The sequence below is a fragment of the Carassius gibelio genome, chromosome A10 (assembly GCF_023724105.1).
Source record: "Carassius gibelio isolate Cgi1373 ecotype wild population from Czech Republic chromosome A10, carGib1.2-hapl.c, whole genome shotgun sequence".
Classification (NCBI taxonomy): Eukaryota; Metazoa; Chordata; class Actinopteri; order Cypriniformes; family Cyprinidae; genus Carassius; species Carassius gibelio.
In genome coordinates this window covers 10,562,763-10,589,518 of record NC_068380.1, presented here as the reverse complement: position 1 = coordinate 10,589,518, position 26,756 = coordinate 10,562,763, and the positions used below count along the sequence as shown (strand labels likewise).

The 26,756-nt window shown below is 39.0% G+C and overlaps 1 protein-coding gene across 2 annotated transcripts in view; it reads left to right on the top strand.

Moving 5' to 3' along the window:
* LOC128021131 (E3 ubiquitin-protein ligase CBL-B) overlaps positions 1-25,581 on the top strand; it is a 55,346-nt gene extending 29,765 nt beyond the window's left edge. Inside the window, exons 5-19 of one of the 2 annotated variants that reach the window (XM_052608105.1) lie at positions 5,672-5,828; positions 7,750-7,871; positions 10,808-10,945; positions 12,885-12,972; positions 13,059-13,190; positions 15,684-15,875; positions 17,855-18,010; positions 18,098-18,460; positions 19,666-19,751; positions 22,105-22,233; positions 22,314-22,378; positions 22,585-22,689; positions 23,188-23,343; positions 23,460-23,582; positions 23,917-25,581. In XM_052608105.1, the coding sequence (XP_052464065.1) occupies positions 5,672-5,828; positions 7,750-7,871; positions 10,808-10,945; positions 12,885-12,972; positions 13,059-13,190; positions 15,684-15,875; positions 17,855-18,010; positions 18,098-18,460; positions 19,666-19,751; positions 22,105-22,233; positions 22,314-22,378; positions 22,585-22,689; positions 23,188-23,343; positions 23,460-23,582; positions 23,917-24,167 (2,263 nt within the window). In that variant the 3' untranslated portion in view covers positions 24,168-25,581. The remainder of the gene's footprint in view (positions 1-5,671; positions 5,829-7,749; positions 7,872-10,807; positions 10,946-12,884; positions 12,973-13,058; positions 13,191-15,683; positions 15,876-17,854; positions 18,011-18,097; positions 18,461-19,665; positions 19,752-22,104; positions 22,234-22,313; positions 22,379-22,584; positions 22,690-23,187; positions 23,344-23,459; positions 23,583-23,916) is intronic. The other variant, XM_052608106.1, reaches the window with a different exon arrangement.
* Positions 25,582-26,756: the final 1,175 nt, after the last annotated feature.

Sequence of the window (26,756 nt, the reverse complement as noted above, 5' to 3'; positions counted from 1 at the left end):
AAGGTGTTGTCCATTTGCAGATTGCCATGTTTAATTCATTTGCAATCTCTATGGCTGCTGCATATTTTATCTCTTGTATAATCCAACAAATCGGAGAGTTAAAGGAAGTGTGAACGTGTGCACTGACACAGGCGTGTTAGGAACGGAAAGGCCTCATAATGGGGCAGGTGTGATCAGCTATCCCAGAGAGGAAGAGCAACAGAGATTGAGAGATGGGAAAAGACCGGCGCAGTCTCTAGTGTGTATCTAGTTACCGCTCTGATATATTATAGATTATTATAAAGGTCTACTTCCCGCTTTGTACAGAGGAAGTTTGCATGAGTCATTGATACGAGAAGCAGAGCAGGCTTCCTTCAGCTGTTCTATCTCTGTTTCCCTCGCTCGTGTCTGTGCATGTTTTGTGTATTGAGATTAAAGTAAAACATTTTTTAAAGAAAATTTTAATTGATTTTGGTGGACTGTTTTTTTTATTTTTTTATCAACATGCAGTGAAGTACAGTAGTTTTGGCTGCTGCAATTTCAGTTTAGCCATTATACAGTCTCAGAAAATAAAGTATACAATTGTAACATTGTAGGGGTACAATGGCTTGTCACTGGGGCTGTACCCTCAAGGGTACAGCTTTTGTACCCTTGGCATATGCTTGGGAACATATATGTATACCTTTTTGACCCTCATGACCCTTTTGTCCAATAATGAGCCCTATGGGGTACGTTAGTGTAGATTGTACCTTGGGGGACAGAAATGGACTTCTACTGTACCCCTATTTCTGGCAGTGTAGGAATAAATTAAACTTTAAAATATAGTAAAATAGAAAACAATTGTTTTTAGTAGTTTCACAATTTTAGTGTTTTTTTTTTTGTATTTTTGATCAAATAAATGCAGCCTTGGTGAGAATAAGAGACTGCTTTCAAAAGCATTAAAAATCTTACTGAACCCAAATTTTTGAAGAGTAATATACATTTCTTTGTAAGAAATAATAATCAAATATTATGACAATCTTTTCTTTTCAAGAACTTTATTATTTTACTGAGTTTTTTTTCTTCATTATGATTCTGCATTTTTGACTTTCAAATAACAGAAAAAAACTGCTCATCATAGAATTCATTGTGAATGGAATATTCAGTGTAGTTTCGAATACATTATTAGATAAGACAAAAAAAAAGCATCATGCCATTTATTTCTTTTGATGTCTTTTTTGATTTTTTTGAACTTTTTATACCGGTTTTTATATGTAAAAAAGACTGTTGTCACTGCGGTGATTAATGTAGCAGGACAGATTGCTCTGAGACTAGAAAGATAATATCAGACCTTATAAATTCTCTCTCTCTCTCTTTGTGGGTCTCTTGATAATGGAATATAATGCTTTTACTTCGAGTAACCATAGAATGGAATAAACAAGAAGTCTCCTCCCCCTCTCTCATCTGAACACTGTTTTCTGATCAGTTTCAGCTCTCAGTCCTACGGTCTAGCATAGACTATGATGTGTAGACTAACCCCACCCAGACACAGATGCATTAGGCATGCCGTATTTGATGTGCAGATGATATAATGAAGGGAAAATACGATCTATATGCTCCTCTGCAGTAGCAACAGGAAGTCTTGCTCACTGTTTCCTCATTATCAGTTCATATTAATATCCCGCTGTTTTGCTGACTGATGGGTTGAGGAGAGATTTGTTTTCAAGCTAATTTTCCTTATTAATGTCCTTTTGTCCACTTGAGACTCAAATCCATTTCAATCTCTCGTTTAAATGTTGTAAGTGGCCAGTGGCCAATAGGAGCACGGTTTCCAGTGGCAACACTGAAGGTCACTGGCTGAGCTGCTGTTTTCTGTCTTACTCGGGCGGCAGCTGTTTAGTGAATTAAAGTAATGCACTTGCTGATTTTCTTCTGATAGCACAGGGGATTATCACACGACCAAATAGCCCCAGAGCAAGCACTCAGGTTTAGTATTTTACCCAATTTGTTTCTCTTGACGGACAGCATGACTTTGTGGAGGCTTTTTGGAGCCTGTTTTAACAGATGTGGAAATAATTCCCCTGCCTCGCTCTGACTCTTCACTTCTTCGTTCTTTTATTTATTAGCATGATGGTATTATGCATATGTCTCTACCTTTCCTGCTGCTGTAATTGGCATGGACAGGGTCCTTAATGAGATGCCTTTTTGTGTCATCCATTGAGAGAATGAGTCTTGAGTCTTCTCTAATTTAAGAGGTCAGCTATTCTAATAAATGTAATTAAACTAGATCTTGTCATCACAAAATCAAGCTCAGCTTACCCGTCCAGCTACAATCTGAAAATATAAGGAGGAAAAGAAGGATCACTTGTAGAAAAATGACTTGTAACCCTCAATATTGCAGACTTGGAGGTGTATGGTAAACTCAATAGACTGATTCATTGTTTTCTTTACTGCATCATTTGGATGTTTATCAGTGGCTAGACTGAGTTTCATTATTCCTGGTGATGCATCACCACTTTTGCGCTGTTTCGCTGTGGTTGCTGATGAATACATATACAGAACACAAAGTTTCTCTGGAAAAAGTGGTCAATTCCATGCTGAACTGCAGTGTAATCATGCTGAAGATGCATAATGCGCAGAACTCATGACATGATGGAAATGAGTTTGAATTTGAGATGATAAAGGTTAGAGAAATCAACCTACAAATGACCTAGTAAATCTGAACATGGAAAACAATGAACAGCACCTTTAAAGTGTTGGTCAGATTTGATTAAGATTTCTGGCTTTTATGCCCACCATGTCTGCATTATATTTGTTCAAAAATACAGTAAAAACTGTAATATTTATAAATATTATCAGTTTCTATTTTGTTGTGAAATGTAATTTACTAATGTGATGCAAAGCTTGTTTTTCAGCAGCCATTACTCCAGTCTTCAGTGCCACATGATCCATCAGAAATCCTTCCGATTTGATTTGGCACTGAAGAAACATTTCTTATTATTAACATTTTATATCTTAATATGTTTGTAGAAACTGTGATATTTAAGCATAATTTAATAATTAGTTTTCTTTTTTATTAAAGAAATACATGTGTAAAGTAAGAAGTTTTTTTGTAAAGGTATACATTTATTTATTGTTGCTTTATTTATCGTGTGTGCGTGCGTACGTGCGCGTGTGTTGAAAATTAACCAGCAGGCCACTGCCCTTTCTAATAGGAATCAGCAGAGTTGAGGTTTCTTCATTAACCTGCTTCAGTGTGGAACTTCCATGCCATTGTTTCTGACATCCAGATGACTCACTTCTTGTCTTTATTGTCCTGATCAGCAGGCTCTGATCCTCATCTTGTATCGCTGTCATTACTGTTGTGTTTTAATCCGGAACAGTTTTTACTTCCTGAAAGACTCGGGTTACTTGCGAAACCAGAATGTTTCTGGTTTTGGTCCAAAGCTTTCTGAGAAACAGCAGCCAACAGAAGTCGCAGGAATGATTGGTAATGCTTTCTCAGGGTGGCTGACACTGTCAGATTGTCAGAATGAAGTAGCATGAACAGCAGATCCTCTGTTATTAGTGTGACAAGTCTCTTTTGTTGTCTCACCTGAAGGAACAATGTGACGTTACCTTGAAGTGAAGATTTCTGTGCTAACCAAGAAAAGAGAACAGGCTTTTAAGAAGCTCTGATATTGTTTTTTTCTCCTTCCAAGAGTGTGTTTGTGTCTGAAAGTGTTTATTGGTCAATTTATGTCGGTCAGTGTTTATGAAACTGTTCTTTAGAGTCGAAGCAGAGCGTGGGAGGCACTTTTCTCCACATGCTCTGCTTCTTACCTAAACCTCCATTTTGTTGCTGTCACAGACCACCAGAGGAATATGTACAACATTTTTTACAGAATGTGAAGAAAGTTTAGAGATCTTCATAAGCATGTATACAGTAAGAAATAGTGTTCTGACATGCCACAACATTGCACAACCTCTGGTTGTAAAAACCACAGAAATATGCATTTCCAAAGAAATGTGATAAACTTTCACAGGTGTTTTTTTTTTGTATTATTATTAACTCCGTATTATATCAGAACAACAAAGCAACAAGATAACAACCACTCATAATATCCAAACAACTGCATAGCAACATGCTAACAACCACCCCAAAATTCTTAGCAACCACATACTAACAAAACCGCTTCTAGGATCACCCTAACAACTGCATAGCAAGAAATAATAATAATAGACTGCGTAGCAAGCTGCTAATAGCTACCAAGAACACCAACCTGCTCACAACTACTCAAAACTCCCAAGCAACTGTATAGCAATTAGGGCTGTGAATCTGTGGGTAGACAGCGCTTTGATTCGAGTCACTATTCATATGTTTTCTATTCGATTAAAGAACAATTTTTGCAAAATTAGAACGATTCAATTTTAATGGATTCATAATTAAATTCAGTTCGATTTGATTATAATGATTCAGTTCTTCATTCTATAAAAGGGTTGTTCACCCAAAAATGAAAATTATGTAATTTATAACTCAACCTCATGTCGTTCCAAACCCTTAAGACCTCCGTTCATCTTCGGGACACAGTTTAAGGTATTTTAGATTTAGTCCGAGATCTCTCAGTCCCTCCATTGAAGCTGTGTATACGGTATAGTGTCCATATCCAGAAAGGTAAGAAAAACATCATCAAAGTAGTCCATGTGACATCAGAGGGTCAGTTAGAATATTTTGAAGCATTGAAAATACCTTTTGGTCCAAAAATAGCAAAAACTACGACTTTATTCAGCATTGTCTTCTCTTCCATGTCTGTGTGAGAGAGAGTTCAAATCAAAGCAGTTTGTGATATCCAGTTCGCGAACGAATCATTCAATGTAACCAGATCTTTTTGAACCAGTTCACCAAATGGAACTGAATCATTTTAAATGGTTTGCGTCTCCAATAAGCATTAATCCACAAATGACTTAAGATGTTAACTGGTTTAATGTGGCTGACACTCCCTCTGAGTTCAAACAAACCAATATCCCAGAGTAATTCATGCACTCAAACAGTACACTGACTGAACTGCTGTGAAGAGAGAACTGAAGATGAACACAGAGCCGAGCAAACAAACAATGACAAACTGCTTTGTTTTAAACTCTCTCTCACAACAGACCCGGAAGAGAAGACAATGCTGAATAAAGTTCATAGTTTTTGCTATTTTTGGACCAAAATGTATTTTCGATGCTACAAAATATTCTAACTGACCCTCTGATGTCAGATGGACTACTTTGATGATGTTTTTCTTACCTTTCTGGACATGGACAGTATACCGTACACACAGTTTCAATGGAGGGACTGAGAGCTCTCGGACTAAATCTAAAATATCTTAAACTGTGTTCCGAAGATAAACGGAGGTCTTATGGGTTTGGAACGACATGAGGGTGAGTTATTAATGACATAATTATGATTTTTGGGTGAACTATCCCTTTAAGTGCATTCACCGGATTATTTTAATGCTTCCCCTAAATTAGCTATTAGCAACACACTAACAACCATCCAGAACACCCTGGCAACCACATCACAAATACTGTAGCAGTGACCTGGCAAACACATTTTCTACATTCAATTTCACAGGCGAGTGACTGAAGGATTTGATGGCGGATTCAGTTCATGTTTACAGCCCAAAGCTTTTGGATGTATTTCGAGAAGTCTAATCCCAGTGTGCATTTGTCTGTGCTCGTGTGATTCCAGAACAATAGTGCCATGGAGAATGTTCCGGCAGTGCCTTCACGACGTGCACCCCATCAGCTCCGGGTTGGAGGCCATGGCTCTGAAATCCACCATCGACCTCACCTGCAACGACTACATCTCCGTCTTTGAGTTCGACATCTTTACACGTCTTTTCCAGGTAACCCCTAAATCCCTCACCTCCCACAGCTCCACTTAAGACTATTTTTCTCTCTCGAATTCTCACCAATGCAAACATGTATTAAATCGGCTTATTACAAGCTAACATTTAAATGTCAGCTACTTTCTAAAAACAGCTAATCGTAATAACGAAAGCGATACAGGATCACCCCTGTTTTTCTCTCACTCCAGCATGTGTCGATCTACTCATTCTGAGGAGAAACCTTGTACACAGATGTCTCACAGATAACCACATTTAAATTGAAAACATCAAAAACGTCACAATGTTTTGTAGTCATCACGTCTGATGGAAAATAGCGCTAACACTGGGGATCACCTCAGCGAATGAGTGTTGAGTGGGAGGTTTGTTTTACGCAGAGGAATCCCGTAGTTAGAAAAACACACCTCATCCTTAACCACAACACACATGCTTACAAACCTGTGCTTGCACAAACCTTATTACGTATCGGCTAGAAAACACCTACTTTTTTGTCTACCTACTCGAGTCCTTGGTGCAAAAAATACAAAAATTCCCAGAAATGTGCTGGAAGAACCCACATCATTTCATTACTGTGAATTTGTTTATTCATGTGAGTCAATCGGTGAGCAATTAGCCATGCTTCTAATTATCATGTGACTTTCCTCGGCTGAATCACAACACTCGACCCCCGCTACCTTACAAAACTACACCCTACTCATCCAAAACTCTGTCTCTCTGTTGCTCTGCTGCAGATTTTTTGGAATTGCTTAAGTCTGGATTGGTTATGCTTGCACGGGGAAAACAGCATAAACCTTTTTCCCCTACAGTATCCAAGTCCAAGCTGTTTTTCCACTTAATTCTGATATGTCAAGATGAGTTTAAAAATGTACAAAAAAGTCTAAGCTCTTTAAGTTACTCTTAAATGTCATTGTATTAAGTCAGAGGTTTTCAAATTGCAGTCCATGAGCCAGTAAAAGGTACTAGGAGGTTTGCAGAAAATTTGTGATCATATTGGTTTGTAGGGCTGTCAGAATAAATGCGTGTTAACCTTAAGAAATATTTGGAAATAAACTTAATAAAAAGTAAATGTTTCTCAATCATATGGCTTTATTGCAGTGAGAGTATAAAAGCTAGTTTTATGATATTCATTATCGTCATTATATTTGGGAGTCCTTAGAATCACCAAACCCTTCATTAGAAAATGAAATTCAAATCAGACAGCATCTGTAAATAAATTATGGTCAACATTTTCTTAGAACTACAGTAACTTCCCTTTTTTATTTTTAATGGATAAAAGCCACTTCCCCATTACCATTGTGTATTAACTATAATCATGTTCGATGAACCTCTGACAACCAGAAAGTTTCCAAATACTTGTTTTATCAAAATAAATTGCACATGGTTTAATATATATATATATATATATATATTATATATATATAAATTTTTTTTTTTTCTTAAATTCATTCATTTTTAACTAATGATGTAGGTCTCCAAATGCTTTTGTCGACATTTTGAATAGCACATTTATTATTTTTATAATTTAAAACACATTTTTTTGCTAAATGTTTAATTTGAAACATGTCTGTGCTGTTCTTTAAAATAAATATTGCTAAAATAATGTAATTATAATTATATAATGCATTTGTATAATATCAAATCCTTTTTTATCTTATATTTGTTATATGTTTACTATGAAAAGTGTGCAACAATCAGGCATTTTTATCTGTGACTTTTAAGTGTTGGGATTTTTTTGTGGGATTGTTGTAAATCCAGCTTCAAAGATCAGTTGTGTATCTAGTTTAGTTGGTGTGTCACAGCTTTGTTGATTTATTCGTCTGAAAGGTTGTAAAAATGCAGTGCACTGTATGCTGGCACACTCCAGATTACAGGCATCCTAAAACCACTACCTTTCTCTCTAATTCTTTTCTCTTTCCTGTAGCCGTGGGGCTCAATCCTGAGGAACTGGAATTTCCTGGCAGTCACGCACCCAGGCTACATGGCCTTTCTGACTTATGATGAAGTAAAGGCACGTCTGCAGAAGTACATCAACAAACCTGGCAGGTACAGACTAGTCTGTGTGTAACTGGATGGCTGTAATAGACGTACCATCTGCTGCGTCGTGCGCCAGCCCAACCAGCTGTTTTTCTCCAGTTAGCTTATTACAGGAGGCTCTTTGTCTGTTTACTCCTCTCCGACTCTTGTTTGTCATTTCGCAGGCACTGGTCTGACATCTAAGATCAGTGTAACCTGGAAATGAACCTAGATTGTACGGTACCAGTACGCTAAGGATGCGGGACAGTGCCGCAGGGAGACAGGGGTAGTTAAATCCAGTCTGTTTGGATTAGCTGATTAGAGAAATAGCATCACATCTGCACCAAAACGACTCCGAGGTCCAGAGCCAGACGGCAGGCACGATTACACACTGGTTACAGTCGTTTAATGCTACAGCAAGATAATAGCGAGGCCATAAAATAAAAAAAAAACTTTATGGGAAAGGATTCCCACTGTTTGAGATGGGCCGTTTTAAAGGGCTGATGTGGGTTGGAGAGATGTGGCTGAACAAACAGAAGCAAGTCGAGGACGGTGGGTGGTCGAGCAGAACTGTATGCAAATACCAGTCTACTGAAGAGGAGCAGCAGCTGTGTGTGTGTGTGTGGAGAGAAGGTCATGGCTGCACCCTAGGACGCTATATGTGTTTCATGCTGAGCATCTACCCGTAACCGTCACCTGGCAAAATCAAGCTTTTGACAAGCCAGATGTCATATTCATGTCTGTTTATATCAGGGCAGTGTGGCACGAGAGGCAAGGGCTCATTAGTGCGGAAACACACAGTCGCTGTCTCAGTGGTCACAGCAGCCCAGAGCTTTTTATGATCTGTGTGTGTGTGTGTGTTTGTGTGTGATGAATCTGAGGGTGCTGGTGACTTGGTTTGTTGTCCATGACAATCGTTTCCCAGTTTCTTCTCTCTAGACATCCATATTGTGCTCTCCGCCTACCAGAACCTGTCTGCCCCGTTCCACAGGGCAGAATAACCAGCCGAGGGAAGCTGAATTATGCCAGGAAACAAAAACTGATATCTGGAAGTTTTCTGAAGTCATATGATAGGTTTGTGTGATGAACATGCAGAAATTGAAGTCAATATTCACTGAAAACCTTGATTTCTGTTTCATTGGTCTTGGTATGTTCATGAGTATTGCTTGATCCAGTTCTCAAAATCATTGTAAATTAATTGAACCGATTCTGTTCTTGAGTTTGGTAATGTCAGTTAGGGGTGGGCGGTATGACCAAAATTCTGTTATGACTAATTTTTATCACTGTAACAATACACTTCACGATAGTTATATAGTTACTCTGGAAATCTGCATAAAGTTGACACATTAACTGTTGACACATTTGTTCCTACAATATCACGTTATTAACAACCCTTTTGAAAATTTAATATTTTGTGGATCGGATCCTCCTGATCTAACTGTTCATCTTTCTCCATTTTTCTTTGACAAATGGCACCATCTCCGTCTCACTCGTGCTGCTTGTGAGTTAACCACGCCCACTTATTTACATGTCACGGTATACACAATTAAAAAATCTGTTACGGTTGACAAATATACTGCCATATATCAATGGTTAACAGCTCACTGCAGGAGAAAATTTCAGTGAAAATTATTCGAATTTTCCCCAACAAGAAAATCATTTGACTTCAGAATTATTTTTTAAATATCTTTTTTTTATTATTATTCAAAGCTTTGGTCCCCATTCATTCTGTTAGGATTGACGTTGTTTCAAAATTTTATTATGATCTGTCCTGTGATAGAGCGGCTTCTATGTTCAGAAGTAAAAAGCCAATTCTTTTTTCAGTGTTGGTGTAGGTACTGCATTTGCCTAGCCTATAAATAAAAAGTGTCAAATGATATATTATGCCAATGGTACACTGGAGCAGCTGTCATATTAAACAAAAGAGAGAGGAGAAAGAATGACTGACAGAGAGTTGAGCTGAAAGAGTGTTAACGAGAGCTAGTGTCGAGGCTGTATGATTTTTTTCCCTGTGCATGAAAAGCTCCATGTCCAGTGTGAAAGCAGCACAGTGGAGCATTATGGGATTAATCACATTTAACACAGAGAGCTCCATTCATCCCCAGCAGCTGCATTAGAAATAACTCTAATGTAATCAAGAAATCCTGCAACAATCCCTTATAGTACATCAGGCCTTGACCTTCTCCTGTGGTGGATCAGTGTGTGCGGTCTGATTTCTGGAAAAGTGGCTCAAGCATGGAAAATTGTCTCTTTTGCCGAAGTGTTGCATTTACCTCATCAGATGTTCTTATTCTGGCCTGGTAGTGCTAACCTTTGTCTGATTCATCTCATTCGCACATTTGTGATGTTTGTGACACCACATGAGGAAGTAGCATTTATCATTGCAAATCAAATTCTGCAAGACATATGTATAAACTTTTCCACCTCCTGCTGAGAAATGTCAACCTTTACTTCGCCAGACACATTTTTTCTCCCTTTTTCCTGCTTGAGTGCCAGCCTGTGCCACCCTGATGTTGTGGGATATTGAATGGAAAGGTTCAGTCTGGTACCAGCTAGTCTCTTAATCTGGCTGAATTTGTTGTTCAGCAGTTGCATAACCAAGAGACGTCTTTGAATATCTCCAAAAATGTGCTTTTCATTTCCTTTTCCTTTGACATTTCTTAGTAAAGTGGCATGTTGAAGTAAATGTCATCCATATGGCTGTTTTCTCGCCATTGTTTTTCCTAGCCTTTGATTATTTTATAATTTCTGTTAAGATATCAAAACTTTTTTTTTTTTACTAGCCAAATAAATGTTTTCTTTAATATAATCGACCCAAGCCTGCTGCTTTCATGCAAACGATAAGCACCCAAGTGTTCTATTTACATAACCTCATTCGTGCTTATATTGTGTGTCAGCTGTTTTGGTATGCAGTATGTTTGTTTTTTTTTTTTTTTTTACAGTTGATTTCTCTCTCTTGCTTCCAGCTATATCTTCAGACTGAGTTGTACGAGGTTAGGACAGTGGGCCATTGGCTATGTCACCAGTGACGGCAACATCCTGCAGACCATCCCACATAACAAGCCGCTGTTCCAGGCACTCATCGATGGATGCAGAGAAGGCTTGTGAGTACCTCAGACAGATTAAACTATTCAATAAACATCAGAGCTTTGGCCTAGTGGCTGCTGCATGTTGAGCCATGGTGCCCATTTGGCCATTTGGATTTCCAGTCCCAGTCCTTCCTCTTCTCTCCATCATCAAACTCTTTAACTAAACCATTCAGATTTACTAAGTGCCCGCTGTCTCAATTACAAGCTTTACTCCTGTTCTCTTTCAAAGCTTCACATTACACTTTTTTAGTGTGTTTGAACTAGACAAGGGGGCTTTAGACGAGTGGGTTAACATTTTATCAGATGTTTTTATGTGACCTTTTAAAGTTTTACCCAACTTTATCTGCATACATATAGTACACTTGCATAAAGCAATATATTGCATTGCAAAATGTAACTATAATCTCGCCCAGCTCTTTATATAGATTTGGATGAATAAGTATGTCCAACTTTATTCTCATACACACAGTATACCTGTGTATGCCAATAGATGCTGTATATGAAATCTCAACTGCTTGATTGCTTGCATCATCACAAATTGTAAATTATATTATCATTTAGCTCTGATCTGCTTGATGCAATTATAATACTTGGTCCTATTACGATATTATAAATAATAAATTCATGTTTAAATGTAAAGTTTCTTTGAAACCATGTTTATTATGAAAAGTGCTGTACAAATACATTTGACTTAATTATATTGAACGATTAATCTATATCTGAAGTAGAAGTACCAGGAATGAAGATCAAGGACTGTAAAATGTTTCCATTCTTTTAATGATTGTAAATGATTTTCTCTTTACATGAATTTTCTTCTGTAATTGAATTCACAATGGTAAAGCTGTGCAGTAAACCGTAAAAGTGCAGTTTGTAGGTTTAGCACCACTTTGCTTTTTAATTTTATTAAGTGAAGCATTGATTGGCTTTTTTATACATGCATACTGTATAAGTCATTATTTCCTGCATCTGAGCCAGCAGTGGTGCATATTTTAATATTAGCTGACTAAGTTTGATTGAATAGGCCAAAGACAGGGTTCTGGCGCCCCTGTGTCCAGATCTGCTAATTTTGTCCCATTTTCCTGGAATCAGCTCCATTCGTTCTTCTGTGAAGCACCCTATCTGCTTAATATGTTCTGATAAATTGTCAGTCTTTCTTGTAAACAAACAAACAAACACACACACACAGACAGACAGACAGACACACTGTTCACCCCTTTCTCTTTGTTGGCAGGTGTCTTAGTGGCATGTCTGTATATGGCATCATTTGCTGGTTTAGCTGCATGTAGCTGTCACTGTTGCTGTGTCAGCTGTGTCTGAACCACTTCACATCACTGGTTTTGTGGCTCTGACTACCCGGCCCAGCCCTACATGCAAATCTCACACCATCTGAGCTGTACCATGGTCTCCGAAATTCCGTTTAGATAATGAATCTGATATGCCTGCACAACTCTGTTTTCTTCACACAAAAAGGACACTGTAATATTGTTAATGGACCCTGACACAGGGTGCACACAAGAAACTTATTTCTACAGAAGTTGAACACCTTTCATTTAATTTGTTTGCATTCTGTAGTTTTTTATTTTAAATATATTTTGATTATACTTTCAGTCATCAACTGCTGTCAGCTCTATTTAACACATTTAACTATTCTGCTGAATTCTATCCAACACAGAAAATGCAGAAAAAAAACCCTGCAGATTTTGTCTGGATGTCTCTCTCTCTCTGTCTCTCTCTCTCTCTCGCTCACTCGCTCTCTCTCTCATCTGATCGCCCCAGCCGAGAGGTTTGATCCATGCTGTAAGTGTAGCGGTTCAGACACTGGCTGTGATTGGATGGGCTGGGGAGGTGGCCCACTTTCACAGCACTGCTAATGGAGATGCAACACAGCCAGTTGCACATGAGGACAAGACTCTTAACCTCGTTCTCTTTCTGCTGTCTTTCTCTCCATCTGTAGTTATCTGTTTCCAGATGGGCGCAGTTATAACCCAGATCTCACAGGTCTGTGTGAACCCACCCCACACGACCACATTAAGGTCACACAGGTTAGTAACCGATGAACGTTTGGATAGGCTAGATGTCAGTTTTTGTATATTATCTTTTTCATCTAAATTTTTTTCTGTCTTTTTAGGAGCAGTACGAGTTGTACTGTGAGATGGGCTCCACGTTTCAGCTGTGTAAGATCTGTGCCGAAAATGATAAAGATGTTAAGATAGAGCCATGTGGTCACCTCATGTGCACTTCCTGTTTGACATCATGGCAGGTATGTCTAAAGATGTTTTATACTTCACTAGTGTTAATAATTTGTAAACTATTAATGTCCAACTGTGTGTGTATGAAATGCCAATCTCCTTTTCCACAAAATTCAAAGCTGGAATTTTTTGGGTTGTAATTACACAAAATTAATGTTTTCACACTTTTGCATAATCTGACATTGAAATTGAAATTACCTTGATTTGAAAATTACAGAAAATTTAAAAATTCTCCTAAAAGTGAATTTTCTTTTATTTCTTCAAACATTTAATCTAATATTTCATCTTAAGCATGCCTTCGATGGGACTGTTGTCACTTATTAATTCAGTACACTAATTAAAATAAATAAATAAAAATGATGCCCAGTGCTCGGCTGATAGATTTAGTTAGAAGTGCATTAATGGCATGCTATGACCTGAATACTGAGCGCTATCAGGACTTATTAGAACGAACAGCAGGTAATCTGTCTCTACGTTGTCCTTGCGTTTGTCCTGATCACAAATGCTAGTGTCACCCCAGCGAGCAGGTGAAAGAAAGGCAAATGTGTCCCTTCTGCTTGCATTTATCCTCTGGGTGTGTGTTTCTGTGTGTGAGTGTATGATTGTGATCGAGTATGGTTACATGGGTGATGAAAGACATGTGAGGTGAATTGTGTTTATGTTTACAATTTAAGTATCTTCTGAATTGCCAGAAATGTCCAAATCCAGACAGTTGTCTGAGCATCGGAGCTTCTCTTATGATAAATATTTCAGGGCCTCAGTTGGGTCAGCTAAACTCGGATGCTTCAGCCAGATGCATGCTGCTTTTCTTGTTATTAAGGAAAGTACACTTACTCAAGCGGATCCAATCATATTTCTGATTTGAACCTTGATGCTAATGTAGGAGAAGCAGGATTGAATCCATTGATTCCATTCCTTCTTTCTGACTCCAATAATGTCCTCAACAGTTTGAGAAAGAAGCAGAATTATTGTAGTGTTCCGTGATTTTTGTTTGTTTGGTCGAAGTATTTTACACTCTGCTGCAAATGGATCTGCAACCTTCTGAATTTCTGAGAGGCTGAAGAACAGATTTTTGCTTATTGACCAAAATTGAAGTGAAGTGCTCAAGGTAATTGAATCAGAAGAGCACTTCATCAAAACAATACAATGGCCCCTAAAAAAATATTTTGACGCTTACAAATGTATGAATGTCACTGCCTTTTAAATAAGAAAATGCCAAACCAACTTGCCATTAATTTTAAATAGAAATATAGAACAAACTTATTTTTCAAACAAATCATTTCAGAATAAAATATTGATAAGGTTTATCTGAAAAATGTCTAATACAAAACTGTAGACATGCAACTCAAAATTAAGAAAAGTTATCTGTAGACTTTCTGCTTGTCAAATGTTGGTGAAACAGTTTCTATGTGCTACTTTAAGTTTAGATGCAAGTGTTTACTTGCGTCTGTGCTACATTTAAGTATGAGAATGTGTGAAAAAGGGTGTCATATCTGCTTCATTACAGAATTATTAATGAACTCTCACTATATTAAAATAGATCTAAAATGACATTTAAAAGTTGTCTTGGGACAACAAGAGACATAATATTAGTGCTGTGTGTCTTTTTTGAATCTCTCCTGCTGTTGCTCACCCTCTCACTTTCTAGAACAGCCAAAGTGGCTTCTCTTTTAACCTTTCACATGCCTATAAAAGGAACCTGACCGTTAAATAAACCATTGAACCGGTTGAGAGCCCAGAGAAGTGTAGTCTCACCTCCTAGCTGGCAGAGGCATTAATATTCATAGCTATTTTTCTGGCAAGTTTACGAACACACAAAGCAGTGAAGTCTGGATGGTGACTAGATTTCTTTCGAAATCTCTCTATCGTTTTGAATAGCCTTGTTTTATGCCGAGTCAGTTGGGGTGTGTTTCTTTTTCCTCTGTTTAAGGGCTTTAATTAGGATTAGCTTTCAAAAGACGCTTTGATGTCTTCAACGACCCCTCAACCAGATGGCAGCCACGATCATCTTTTGTTCTTGCCAATATCGACACACTTTGATTCTCTGAGTTTAATGAAGGAAGTGAAAGATGATTGTTTTTAATTTTGCCATGTGTAAGCTGTCTCCAGGCCGTATTGAGCCATGCAACAGGACAAACTTGCCTGCCTGCATGTGTGTCTGTCTTACTCTGCTGTTTTCTAAATCGAAAAAGAAAAATTCAGTACTCTGCTTGAGGGGGTAACATGTGCGTTCCAGCTGTTTGTAATCAAGCATGGCTCTTCAGATCCTGCCAGTAAAGAGCTTCCTCATGGCCGAGGCATATTTCCACAACAGTCTGTCAGTGTTTACAGCACTATACAAATAAGCAGCCCAGAACCATTGGGGTAGAGATCACCGGAGGTACTATGCTCTGTGTGTGTGCTTGTGGGGCGGTTTTTTGGACTTCAACCATTTTTTGTGTGTGTAATAAGTATGTGCTAGTATTTTAAAGTTCACTCAGTGTGTCCTCGACTCTTGTCTGCAGGATTCGGATGGTCAGGGCTGCCCGTTCTGTCGCTGTGAGATCAAAGGAACTGAGCCCATTATTGTTGATCCGTTTGACCCACGCAACGTAGGGGGCAAGTGCTACTTCCTGGACCACTTCAACTCCCCCATGCTGGACCTGGATGATGATGATGACAAAGAGGAATCGTTGGTTATAGATCATATCAAGAAGGTAAAATATCCACGACATTTTCAATGTCTTCTAAATCGACCCTATTGCTTACCATTACATACTTTTGGGTTGATGTGTTTTTTTTTTTTTAAATAAAGCTCAATGCTGCATTTATTTGATCAAAAAATACAGTAATAACAGTAATATTGTAAATATGATTACAATTTAAATTCATATATTTTATATAATATTATATTTTATATAAACAACTTCCTTTTTTTGGATGATGTCACCAAGCCCTTTTATTTTTCAGTCCCGTTCATTCTTGTATGTAATGCCAACTTTTCAAGACCCAGTCAAATAAGGATGGATAAAATCAACTCCAGACCTACTTTGTTGTATTGTTTCACTCTGAAATGTCATGTTTTGTAAACAAAATTGGTTGCAAATGCATTTCATTTTGAATTAATCATATTGCTCTATGTTTACAAGTATGCAGAAGTTTGTTTTTGCCCAAATCTGCTTTGTAGAGGAGACTTCATTCATCACTGTTGTCATTCTACTACCATCTCCTTTATTTCTAGAGTTTTTATATAGGTGCAAGAGCCTCCCGCTCTCTAAATGTCAGTCTCTTTTATTAGAAAAAGAAACCTGTTGGAACCTGCCTCACGCGGACACAACCTCCGCAGCTCCACTGAGTAGATCCATTAAATGGTAGAGCTTGGAGAGCAATAGAGGGCACCTTCTGGCAGGAATGTTTTTGAATAGAAATGCAAGATATATATTATTTCCTCTCCTCATAATGCCCTTGCAAGAGAACTTGTAGAAGATATTGGCCTCCTGGTGGGTGAGAACTAGTTTGTACTAAGTGTAGTGTTAGTGTATGAAGTGCACATTATTCACCTTTCATTTCCTGTACTGTTTCATAGAAAATTGAATTAGCAGCTCTTTCCACTCTGGAAATATTTTTCTGCACTATGGACATATGCTGGCCAGCTGCAATTGCTCTGGTTATGGATATGCTAATGATGCTATTAGTTAATTAGGAAGTTGAACACCATAACCTGCCCAAAGCAATTCATGGAGGTAATAGGCCATTAGGATAACTATGTATGCAATCATTATGATGGGTAATTATGAGTTTGTCATTGTTCTTCTTGTTGTCTTGTTTGTTAAAAAGCATTTTATTTTAGTCAAGACCAAGACCTGTGCAACATTGAGTGTTTCTGTATTGCACTGACTTAAACTGTTTGATTCTGTAAAACATAAGCATGATTTTGGGATGTTGTGGATGACTGTCAAGCTGTTGCAAGGTGGTCGCTAATGTGATTTGAGTGTTTTTATCTGGTTGCTAGAGTGTTCTTGGTGGTTATTAGGCTTTTATAGGTCTGTGGTTCTCAACCAAGGGACTGAAACCCACTAGGGGCATCAGCAAATTTCCAAAAAGGGTTTAAGATGGCTTAATATGATTTAAAATGAGAAAGATCAAGCTTTAATTTAAGCTTAATCAGATGCCAATATTATTTGTTTTAATTTGTTCTCTCAAAAACTTTTTTAAGAACCCGAATTTCCATTGTTTTGGAAAATGTGTATAGATTGAAGAAACTTTATTTTAGTTTATAATAAAATATTTTAATAAAAGATTAAAAGGTCATGAACATTTCTGTAATTAATATAAAATTCTCTAGTTATGACAAGCTCATAAAAGCAGGTAGAAATTGCTGTTTGTGAGTAAAAAAAAAAAAGTACAAATAAATAATGATAATAATAATTTTGGAGTCAAGAAGATAGAGAACCAGTGCTCTAGCTGATTTATTTTCTGATTGCCCCAGTGGCTCAAGTTCAGTGTAAGACTTTTTTGGTCATTTTATTTCTTATAGAAAAGTAAAAGCAAAATGCATTATAAGTTATGCTCCAAATTCTAAACTTACAGGTATGAACAACCCCTATAAATGAACAATAATAATGATGCTCATCTTTGCAAGTGCTCCTAAATATTACATAAATCATCATCAGTGTTTCTCTGTTTCTTTGCGTAGTCCATGGAGATCCAGAACTCGCCGATAATGTCTCCGAACTCATCCCCTGTGTGTGAACGCCGGAAAGCCACTGCAGATCATATGGGTCCACACTTGAACATTCCACCCGTACCGCCCCGCCGTGATCTCATTCCTAGTCCCACAAGTTCACCCAAGGTATCTTTTGTTTTAGATAGCAATACATTTTTAGATTTGTCTTCATTTAATTTCCATATGTTCCAAATTTCTCTTTTCGCTTTGCAGTCATCTCCAGGCTTGTCCAGAAAACAGGATAAACCCCTTCCTGCCCCTCCACCTCCACAAAGAGACCCTCCTCCCCCACCTCCACCAGAACGCCCACCTCATATCCCTCAAGACGGCAGGGCCGCTTGGCTTGTCACCCCTTCATCTGGCCTCCCGAGGGACCCCAGAGCGCCCCTGGAGGCCTGGAGTCCCATAGACAGCACTGCTTTGTCAGATTGCAGGACATCTGCTGCTGACCGCTCCCCCAAACTCGCCCACGCTGCCCCTGTGCACATCAACGGAAGACCCCTCAGCTGCTCCGGTGCAGACTTGGGATTAAACCGAACCAGCCACAGACTGAACACGCAGTCAGAGTGTAGCAAGGTTAGGAATGCACACACATTCCTTCTGTATCATGTGGATCATGTTCACAAGCTCATTTTGGGGAGCGACACTTTATATTAGGGTTGGAATGTCCTTCTTTGATAAGCAGAGTCGAGAACATGAGATAAGAGCAGAAGAATAACCGGACATTGTGCTTTGAAATCACCTAGAACCTTCTGTACTCATTCACAAGCCCTTACATGCCTAATATAAGCCATAAATATTCACTTTTTGCTCATGGCTGTTACTAAGCAACAGTGACGATATTTTCGCAGTAAAGCAAGGCTGTGAAATTCGGCTGTTTGTAGTGCTTCGAGCCCTGGCATTACAAAAAAGAGGTATTTAAAAAGCATTCAGCTCCTTTCATGATTACAGCAGTTGCCCTCCAACCCCACCATGTGTTTTTGCATATATCCAGGTTAATGCACCAAAATGCAAAATACATACACACATATTCATGGCTCACTGAGAGTTTATAGATTATGCTTTAACTAAATGTGTTCTATGAAAGGGGATTGAAAAGAGTTAAATAGTTGGTTGCAAAACTGTAGCAGGTCTCTTATTAAAGACTTCTTGCAAATGAAAGAACGTCTCTGAGATGTTCTGGGTTGTTTGAAGTGCATGTTGATCTTTTTGATCCTTTTGTTTTACTAAGGTTTGCAACATGCAGTTATATTTAACCACCAATTGACTGTAAAATTCTCTTTCTCTCTGTCCCGGGTTGGCATGTCACTATATGGATTAATTTAGAGTCACAGTGTGGGCACAGAGAGCTTGGCCCCTGTTCTCCCGTCACAAGCTCTGTTCAGCCCCCCGCCTGAAGCATCACACGCTGCTCTTGATCTCTGAAATAAACACTCAGACATCAGACATTTCTCCATTTCTCCATTTTTTTTCTCTCACTTTCTTTAATCTGTTTATTTATTAGGATTGACCAGTATAGTATATTTACAATATTACATTGTTTCAGACATAAATTAATTATCAATCCATCCATCCATATACTCTTTCCCTCCACTATTGATCTGTATAAATGGATACTGTATTGACTCACTTTGGATCTGTTCATTCTGTCCCATATTTATATTTTCTGTATCTGTATGACTGGTTGCTTATTGATAACTAAATGTATAAGAGTGTTATCAAAAATGGCTTGGTTGTATTATTTTAACATTGCTTGTTTGTGTGCATGCATTTCTCTGCAGTCTTTCGTCAACGGTCTGTTACCTGGTGATGAGTATGACATCCCCCCTCTGCGTCACTCCCCTCCCCTTGTGGACCACAACCAGAGGTAAGCGTCTCACACACACGCGCACACACACACACACACACACGTACCACTCCCATCCCTGGAGCCCTGCAATCACTGTAAAGCTGCTGAATGTTTGTTCATTCTGAAGTGAGCCTCACCAAACAATCACCTGTTTGTCGCTCTCAAGCAATGCATTTTTTTTCCGTGGACTTCTCTTGACGCCGATCCAGAGCATCTTTTCCTGCTTTGCTTATTGAGCTGCTCTCTCAATGTTCCATGACTGAGTTATTGCTTTTTCAAACAAATGATTTTTTGTGGTGACAAGACAAAAAGATCATGTGGATTTGCTGAATGTGTTAATGTGATCCAGGGATCAAGTGCACATGCATCATTCTGTATATCTCTAGAGCTCTATCAAACAACACACACACACACACATACATACAGCAGTTTGGACACATGTGCACCAATTATGCACCAGGCACCAGGATCCGGAGAGCATGTGCTCTTTAAACAAACATAAAAGCATTCACACACACACACACACACAGACACACACACACACACACACATTCACAGACATAGATCCAGCCCTTGTGGACTTCCTGTGGGGCTTTTGAGGGAATTAAGCAGAACCAGTCTGCAAGCCATATATCCTCTTCTGTCACAAACACCTATGCTCTTTCTTTCCTTTATATTGCGCTCAGAGTGTTGAATTTTTGTTGTTATTATTATTATAATTAGATAAAAAGAAGTGGTTAATTAACACAGTAAACTTCACCACTTCACTTGTAGTGTTGTAGTGCCTCAGATACATGGTGCCTCAAATTATGTTGGTTGTTCAGGAAAGGTCTGCTCTTAATTTTCTAAGTGATTGGACTTTACAAATGGATAAAATTAGGTCAAAAAAATTAGTGTCATAGTAACCACATAGCATTAGCACCTATAGCAAATTTTGAGTAGATTTCCGATGAGCTTTTAGCATGTTTTAGCATGTGTTTTCAGTATTGTTAATACATTGCTAAGGAGCTGTTTTTAGTATTCGGTTGATAAAGTGTTACAGAAACAATCTAAACACCTTAGCAAACGCTTAGCAATGCTCTGACTATCACCCATAGCACCCTAGCCCTGGTCATTGGTTTGGTTGTCAATGTTAATAGCTTCATTCATGCAACACTGTTGTGCTCTTCTCAGCAGTTCCTGCTACAAGAAAAAACGTGTTTCTGTCACCGCTTTGACAAATGAAACCGAGAAGCTCTGGAAACCACAATGGTTGTTGTTAAGAGCACAGAAGAATAGTCTTGTGTGTATATGTGGCGTATCTGTCCATAGAGCTCAGTGATGTGTTTATAGAGGCTGAGATCATTGTATTGTTAGTAAGGATAGTAAGGCTTTTCTGCTGGCTTCAGGGCACACTGGGTTCTTTGTGATGAGCATCATACTTACTGTACAGAAACGCACACGCACCAACTTTCCAACTCCTCAAAGAAAACAAAAAGTGTGAACCTGTCATCTCTCTCTCTCAGGTGCTTTCACACTGCCATGGTTGGCTTCAGTTAAAGACTTGGCAAATGTACTTCTATAAACACTGTCTTGATGTCTTGGAAACAAGGAGCAATTCGAAAAAGTTCTTTAGTGAATCTCCTCATGGTCACAAGGACAAGAAATGTCTAAAGTGCCCTCTAATGGCACATCGTGGTAGCAGCCCAGACTTGGGCCGGAAAGACCACCCTTCGTATCTCAGCCAGAACTAGCCTCTCTCCACCCTGTTTAAATATTGGCTGGATTTGCCTATTTCAGCCCAGCCTGTTAGTTAGCGCATTACATGATTAAACTGTCTAATCTCACAGTGACCAGTGCTCATTTCAGTGAGTCAGCATGAAGGCGGAGAACATCGTCCAAGTCTCCCGTCAAAGAGCTGTTTTCTAAGAGTGCTGCAGCATCAGTTACAATGCTGTCATCAATGTAAATATTTACATATGGTTATTCCACACTTGCCGAAGGCGGTTTATTTGAGTATTTGCTAATGCAGTAATTCATATTTGGAGCTAGGGAGTTGTTCAAGTATGTATCAGGTTTTCCATGGTACATACATAAATGATGTTTCAAAAGAACTGCTTTTACTTTTCGTCATCAGTCATCAGATTTATGATAAAACAGGTGAAAAACAGATAATATAGGGATTAATCCCTATATTATCTGCATAACAACATGCTAAAAACAATCTGAATCAGTTACTGACCGCAAAGCAACATGCTATGTCGGGCTGAATGGTGTCAGTGTGATCTGTGGCCGATCTGATGCCTGAAGCATCATGGGATTGGGTGGTTCTGACTCTGTGGTGTCGTTTGTTCCTTTACGTCTTGTGACATGTGTTTTTTATGATCTACAGACACACCAACCCCTTCACAAGCCACCGGAGTCTGGCGGACAGAGTGGAGGACGAGTATCAGATCCCCTCATCACATCCCGTCTGCATCACACAACCGCCCATCTGCATCCCCTTTCGCATCCCTAACAGGTAAACGCACACACATGATGGTGAAACAGTGACTGTTTTAATGTGCCGCCCACATTTACATGCGTTTGTTCTCCGTAAAGGGCTGTAGAAAACGGCTCATCGGATCTCTCAACAGACGTAAAGAAACATAAACCCCCAGAGCATGGTGAGAGAACACACATTTAAGTCACATACACATTCCATCTATCATCTTCACTTTTTGTGTGGCCATTTTTTTGTGTGATTGTGGGAGTTTGTGTGTGTTTGTAGCGTCAGGGACTAAAGTATGCATTGTTTTATGTGGCGACCAATGCTGGTTGCAGTCTCAGAGGCCAGTTGTTGGTCAGTATAACTCTGTGTTGTGTCCCTCAGGTGGGTTTGACTCTGGTTCGTTGATTTCAGGTGTGGCTCACACCACACAGTGCCCCCTTAACAACAGGACACCCTCAGACTACGACATTCTACTGCCCCCTCAAGGTAGCCAATGGCACATCGCCTTTATCTGATTGGCTGCCTGATTATCTGGTCTTTTTTTTTTTGTTGCTTTGTGTTTTGCATTTACTGTTGCACTAGTTTAAACAAAATGAGCTGCGAACTATTATGCAGTCATTATTAATTATTGAGGCGCTAATTCTTATTATTAGTTTAAATTAAGATCTATGTGATGTGCACAAGGTGTGTTTGTGCCTCTTTTCTAACATTTATTCACCTTCACTTCCATAAACCTTTGTTTCTTGAGTATATTGAATTGTCTTTCAGTTTAATTCATAGGTAATATAGAATAACTCTTTTTCTCAATTGCTTTGAAACAAAAATGCGTCCAGTGTTTTCATAAAATGTGTTCGAGCAATTGCGTAAACAATTCATTTAGATGGAGAGAGCGATTATTTCATGCCTGAATGAGATTTGAGCTCCATCTGTTGGTGAGAGGAGGGATTGCTGAGGCACATAGACTCGATTTCTCTGTTTCCTTAGCATCTCCAATGGAAGACCCGTTCAACTCTCTTCCTCCGTCCCAGCCTCCTCCTCCTCCCCCCATCAGGAACAGTTTCACAGAACTCTCCTCCTCCTCACCCTACCCCAGACCTGCCCGCCCCTCATCTGGACACGAACACTTCCTGCTCAGCCCTGGTGAGACCGATCCCACATTTCACTACTAATGCTGTATGCACTATTAATGCTGTACAAATAACAAGAACTGCTTTATTTGGGTTAAATTAGTGTCTAATCATTGGTGTGATTCACAGACACTTTCATAGACGCATTGAATAACTCGGCTCCCAGTCCCCCTGTGCGGAGACTAACAGGAGACAACATGAAGAAGCCATTCAGGGCTCCGCAAGACTACGATCAACTGCCGCCAACCTCAGGTAATAACTGAAAAAGTGTTGTTATAAAGCAAATGTTTGAGCTTAAGTAAAAAAAAAAAACAACAACATTGCTAGCCTATCTAGAATGAGACAAAAATATTCACATTATATCCTGATAAAACAGCTGTGAGCTCAGTGTGTTGTTCTGAATTTATAATAGCCATGCACGTTTATTAAATGAAGCCATTAGCCATCAAGATGAATGCGCTCAATGAATTATTAATTATTAGCCTGTAATGGGTTTTTAATGTGTTCAGAGTCTTTTTAGCCGGCCTGCTTCTATTCGCTCTCGATGGCCCATTTTGACTAAACGCTCTTTGTTTCCTGTTTACAGTGGCCGGAGATTGCTTCAGGGCACCTGAGAGACCTCCCAAGCCACTTCCCAGGATCATCCCACCAGACATCCACAGAAGACCGCACGAATCGTCCCGGGAGAATGTCGACGCCAAGATCGCCAAGCTTATGGGGGAGGGCTACTCATTTGAAGACGTAAAACGAGCGCTGATGATCGCGCAGAACAAAGTGGACGTGGCACGGAACATTTTGCGGGAGTTTGCGCTAGTCGCCCCCAGGCAGGGCCTGTAGCCCGTGTCGAAATTATTTCAAACTAACTATGACTGTCTCGAAGCATACAAACCGCAGGCTGACTTCCGCTTGCTTTTGTATGAGACGAAAACGTGTGCTTTTTCGCCAAAAGGAGCCTAATGGAGCAGTGCGTTTGTAACGATGGGATCCTGTGAAAAAAAACAAAAAAAAGCCTTGTGTTTACAGTGACATGGCTTATCTGCTGCGCTCAGGTCATCGCCATTACAGCTCGGGACGTTCAAGAGAGGAACGGAAATAGAATTTTTGATATTTGGAGGTGTCCATCCACATTTTAGATTGGATTTGCTGCGTCCTTCAAAGCAGTGACGTTTGTATTTCTCTCAAATCGTCTGGAGTGAAATGAGAGCAGCTCTGAGCGCTTCTGTTTGTGTTGCCAGTGTCTGCAGGCTGTTCATGGCTTTCCTGCCACTGCTGCCACACACACACACACACACGCGTAATACACACGTCCAGCCACTCCTTCCTCGCCTCTCGGCTATCATGAATTTTACAGCAGTGGCTCTCGGTGTGACCATTTCTTTTTTTTTTTTTTTATTGTATTAGTTTGACGTGAACACGACCAAACAGATCAGATCATTTGAGGAACAAAAAGAGATGGACTGCGAATATCAGGTTCAGTTTTTTTCCGTTTTAATCTTCATCGACTCTTAACAGATGCCTTTGACAACTGCGTGCATTCCAGCATTCGCAAGCAAGGGCTATATACGGTCGTTTCATCTTCTGTAAATAGGGCCTGTCAGCCTGTGAATAAAACAAACCCAAATGTTCCCTTTGGATGCATTGGTTCCTTATTTATTTCAAAATAAGTGCAGTGCAGGAGGAAGCCACCTAAACCCTTCCCTTTCCTTTCGTTTACCCTCAGCCCACTTGCACTGACGCGATATGCAAAAATAACAACTGGACCTGCACCGTTTGTATTAACGCCTGCCAAACAAACCAAAAAAAACACAGAATATCATCTGCGAGTCATTTTAATGTGATAGTGATGGCCACAAACTGAAGAAAACAATCCTTTGACTCAATTTTCCCCCCCATTGTCATTCCTCCCTATAAGGTTTTCTCTTGAACTTGAACTTTTTGCACTGGGCTCGCTCTCCATCTTACACTTGAAAGTCTGAGAACTGAGTGGACCCTCCAGCAGAAGAGGAAGTGGCCTTCGACAGGTTCACAACGGGAACGCTTTCTGATCATTTCTGCTTTTCATTTTTACCACAGATTTTAGTTTGTTGGAAAATGCCTCGTGGATCATTTCAAAACCAGTGATGTGTGCAATTAATTTATACTTTGTTAAAAGTTTTCTTGGGAGATTATATTCTTCTTTCAGTAATGTTGGTAACCTGTGATCTGTTATTGTGGAGCAAAAAACGTTTTATAAAAGCCAGTATTAACAACTGCTATGTGTTTGTTTTTTAAAACACTGTGCATGAAAAAAAAAAACTTTTTTTTTTTTTTTCAAAATGTACACTTTTATTGTCAACAAAAGTACAAAAACAAAAGTCAGTATTTACAATACTTTATGGCCTTCTTTTGCGGTTACCCTCTTTGGTTTCACTGCTGACCTGATGGTTCAAAGGACGCTTACATTAAACATGATCATTCAAAACACTTGGAGACAAAACAAAAAAAGTGAAAGCTGAATTTCTTCTAAATATCCTTGACAAAGTGAGATTATATTTTAAATAAAAAAGCACAGCACAGCTACACTTGCATTTCTCACACATTATAAATAGCCAAACACAAGCAAGACATTCAAACATATTTACAGCTTCTTCAGACCATGATAAACGGAAAAATACTTCAACCCATCCTTAAAGACTACAGTGTCAAACAAGAATCTGACAAACATTGTAGATACAGAAAACGATGAGTTAAAAAAAAAAAGATGCAGTTTTTGTAGTACAAAACTGAAAGGCTATGCAGTGAGGTTTCAGATGAACATACTGAAGTTTGCCTCCCCATACTGACTCTTTCTGTTAAGGCAGAATAAAGGGGCTTTTCTTTTATATTTACTTCCTATAAAAAAAATAAAGCCTCTGCATGCAAGGTCGCTATCACCCAGTCAGATACCGAGAGCGGATGTTTGCTTGTTTATACTACAGTATATGCAATTCACGTCTATGTCACTACGTTAAACTCTAGTGGGCCGTGTTCTGCTGAGTTCCGGGCCCTACAACTATGACATCATGCAATGCAACCTGAAGGCCACTGGGTGTAGCAGGATGTTTCCCTATGCTATGCTAAATTTCTAAACCCATTTTCACTACTTAGCCACATTGAACTAGAGGAAATAACATGAATGTCTCAGTGCAGTGACATTAAAGAGGTACCAATAAATAAAACATGAGGTGTAACAGCAGTGAAGTCATCGTTCTTCCAGCATCAGACCGCAAGCTTAGTAGTTTTCGATGAGGGAGGGACTGTGCAATATCAATATGTGATTCCAAAATCCATAAACTATTTTTTTTTTTCAATGATCCAAATGATAAGCAGAGTGAACATACTCCCCTTATTTACACAGGCCTAAAAAGTGTACAGCAAATTTACATTATCTTTTTTTTTTAACTGGAG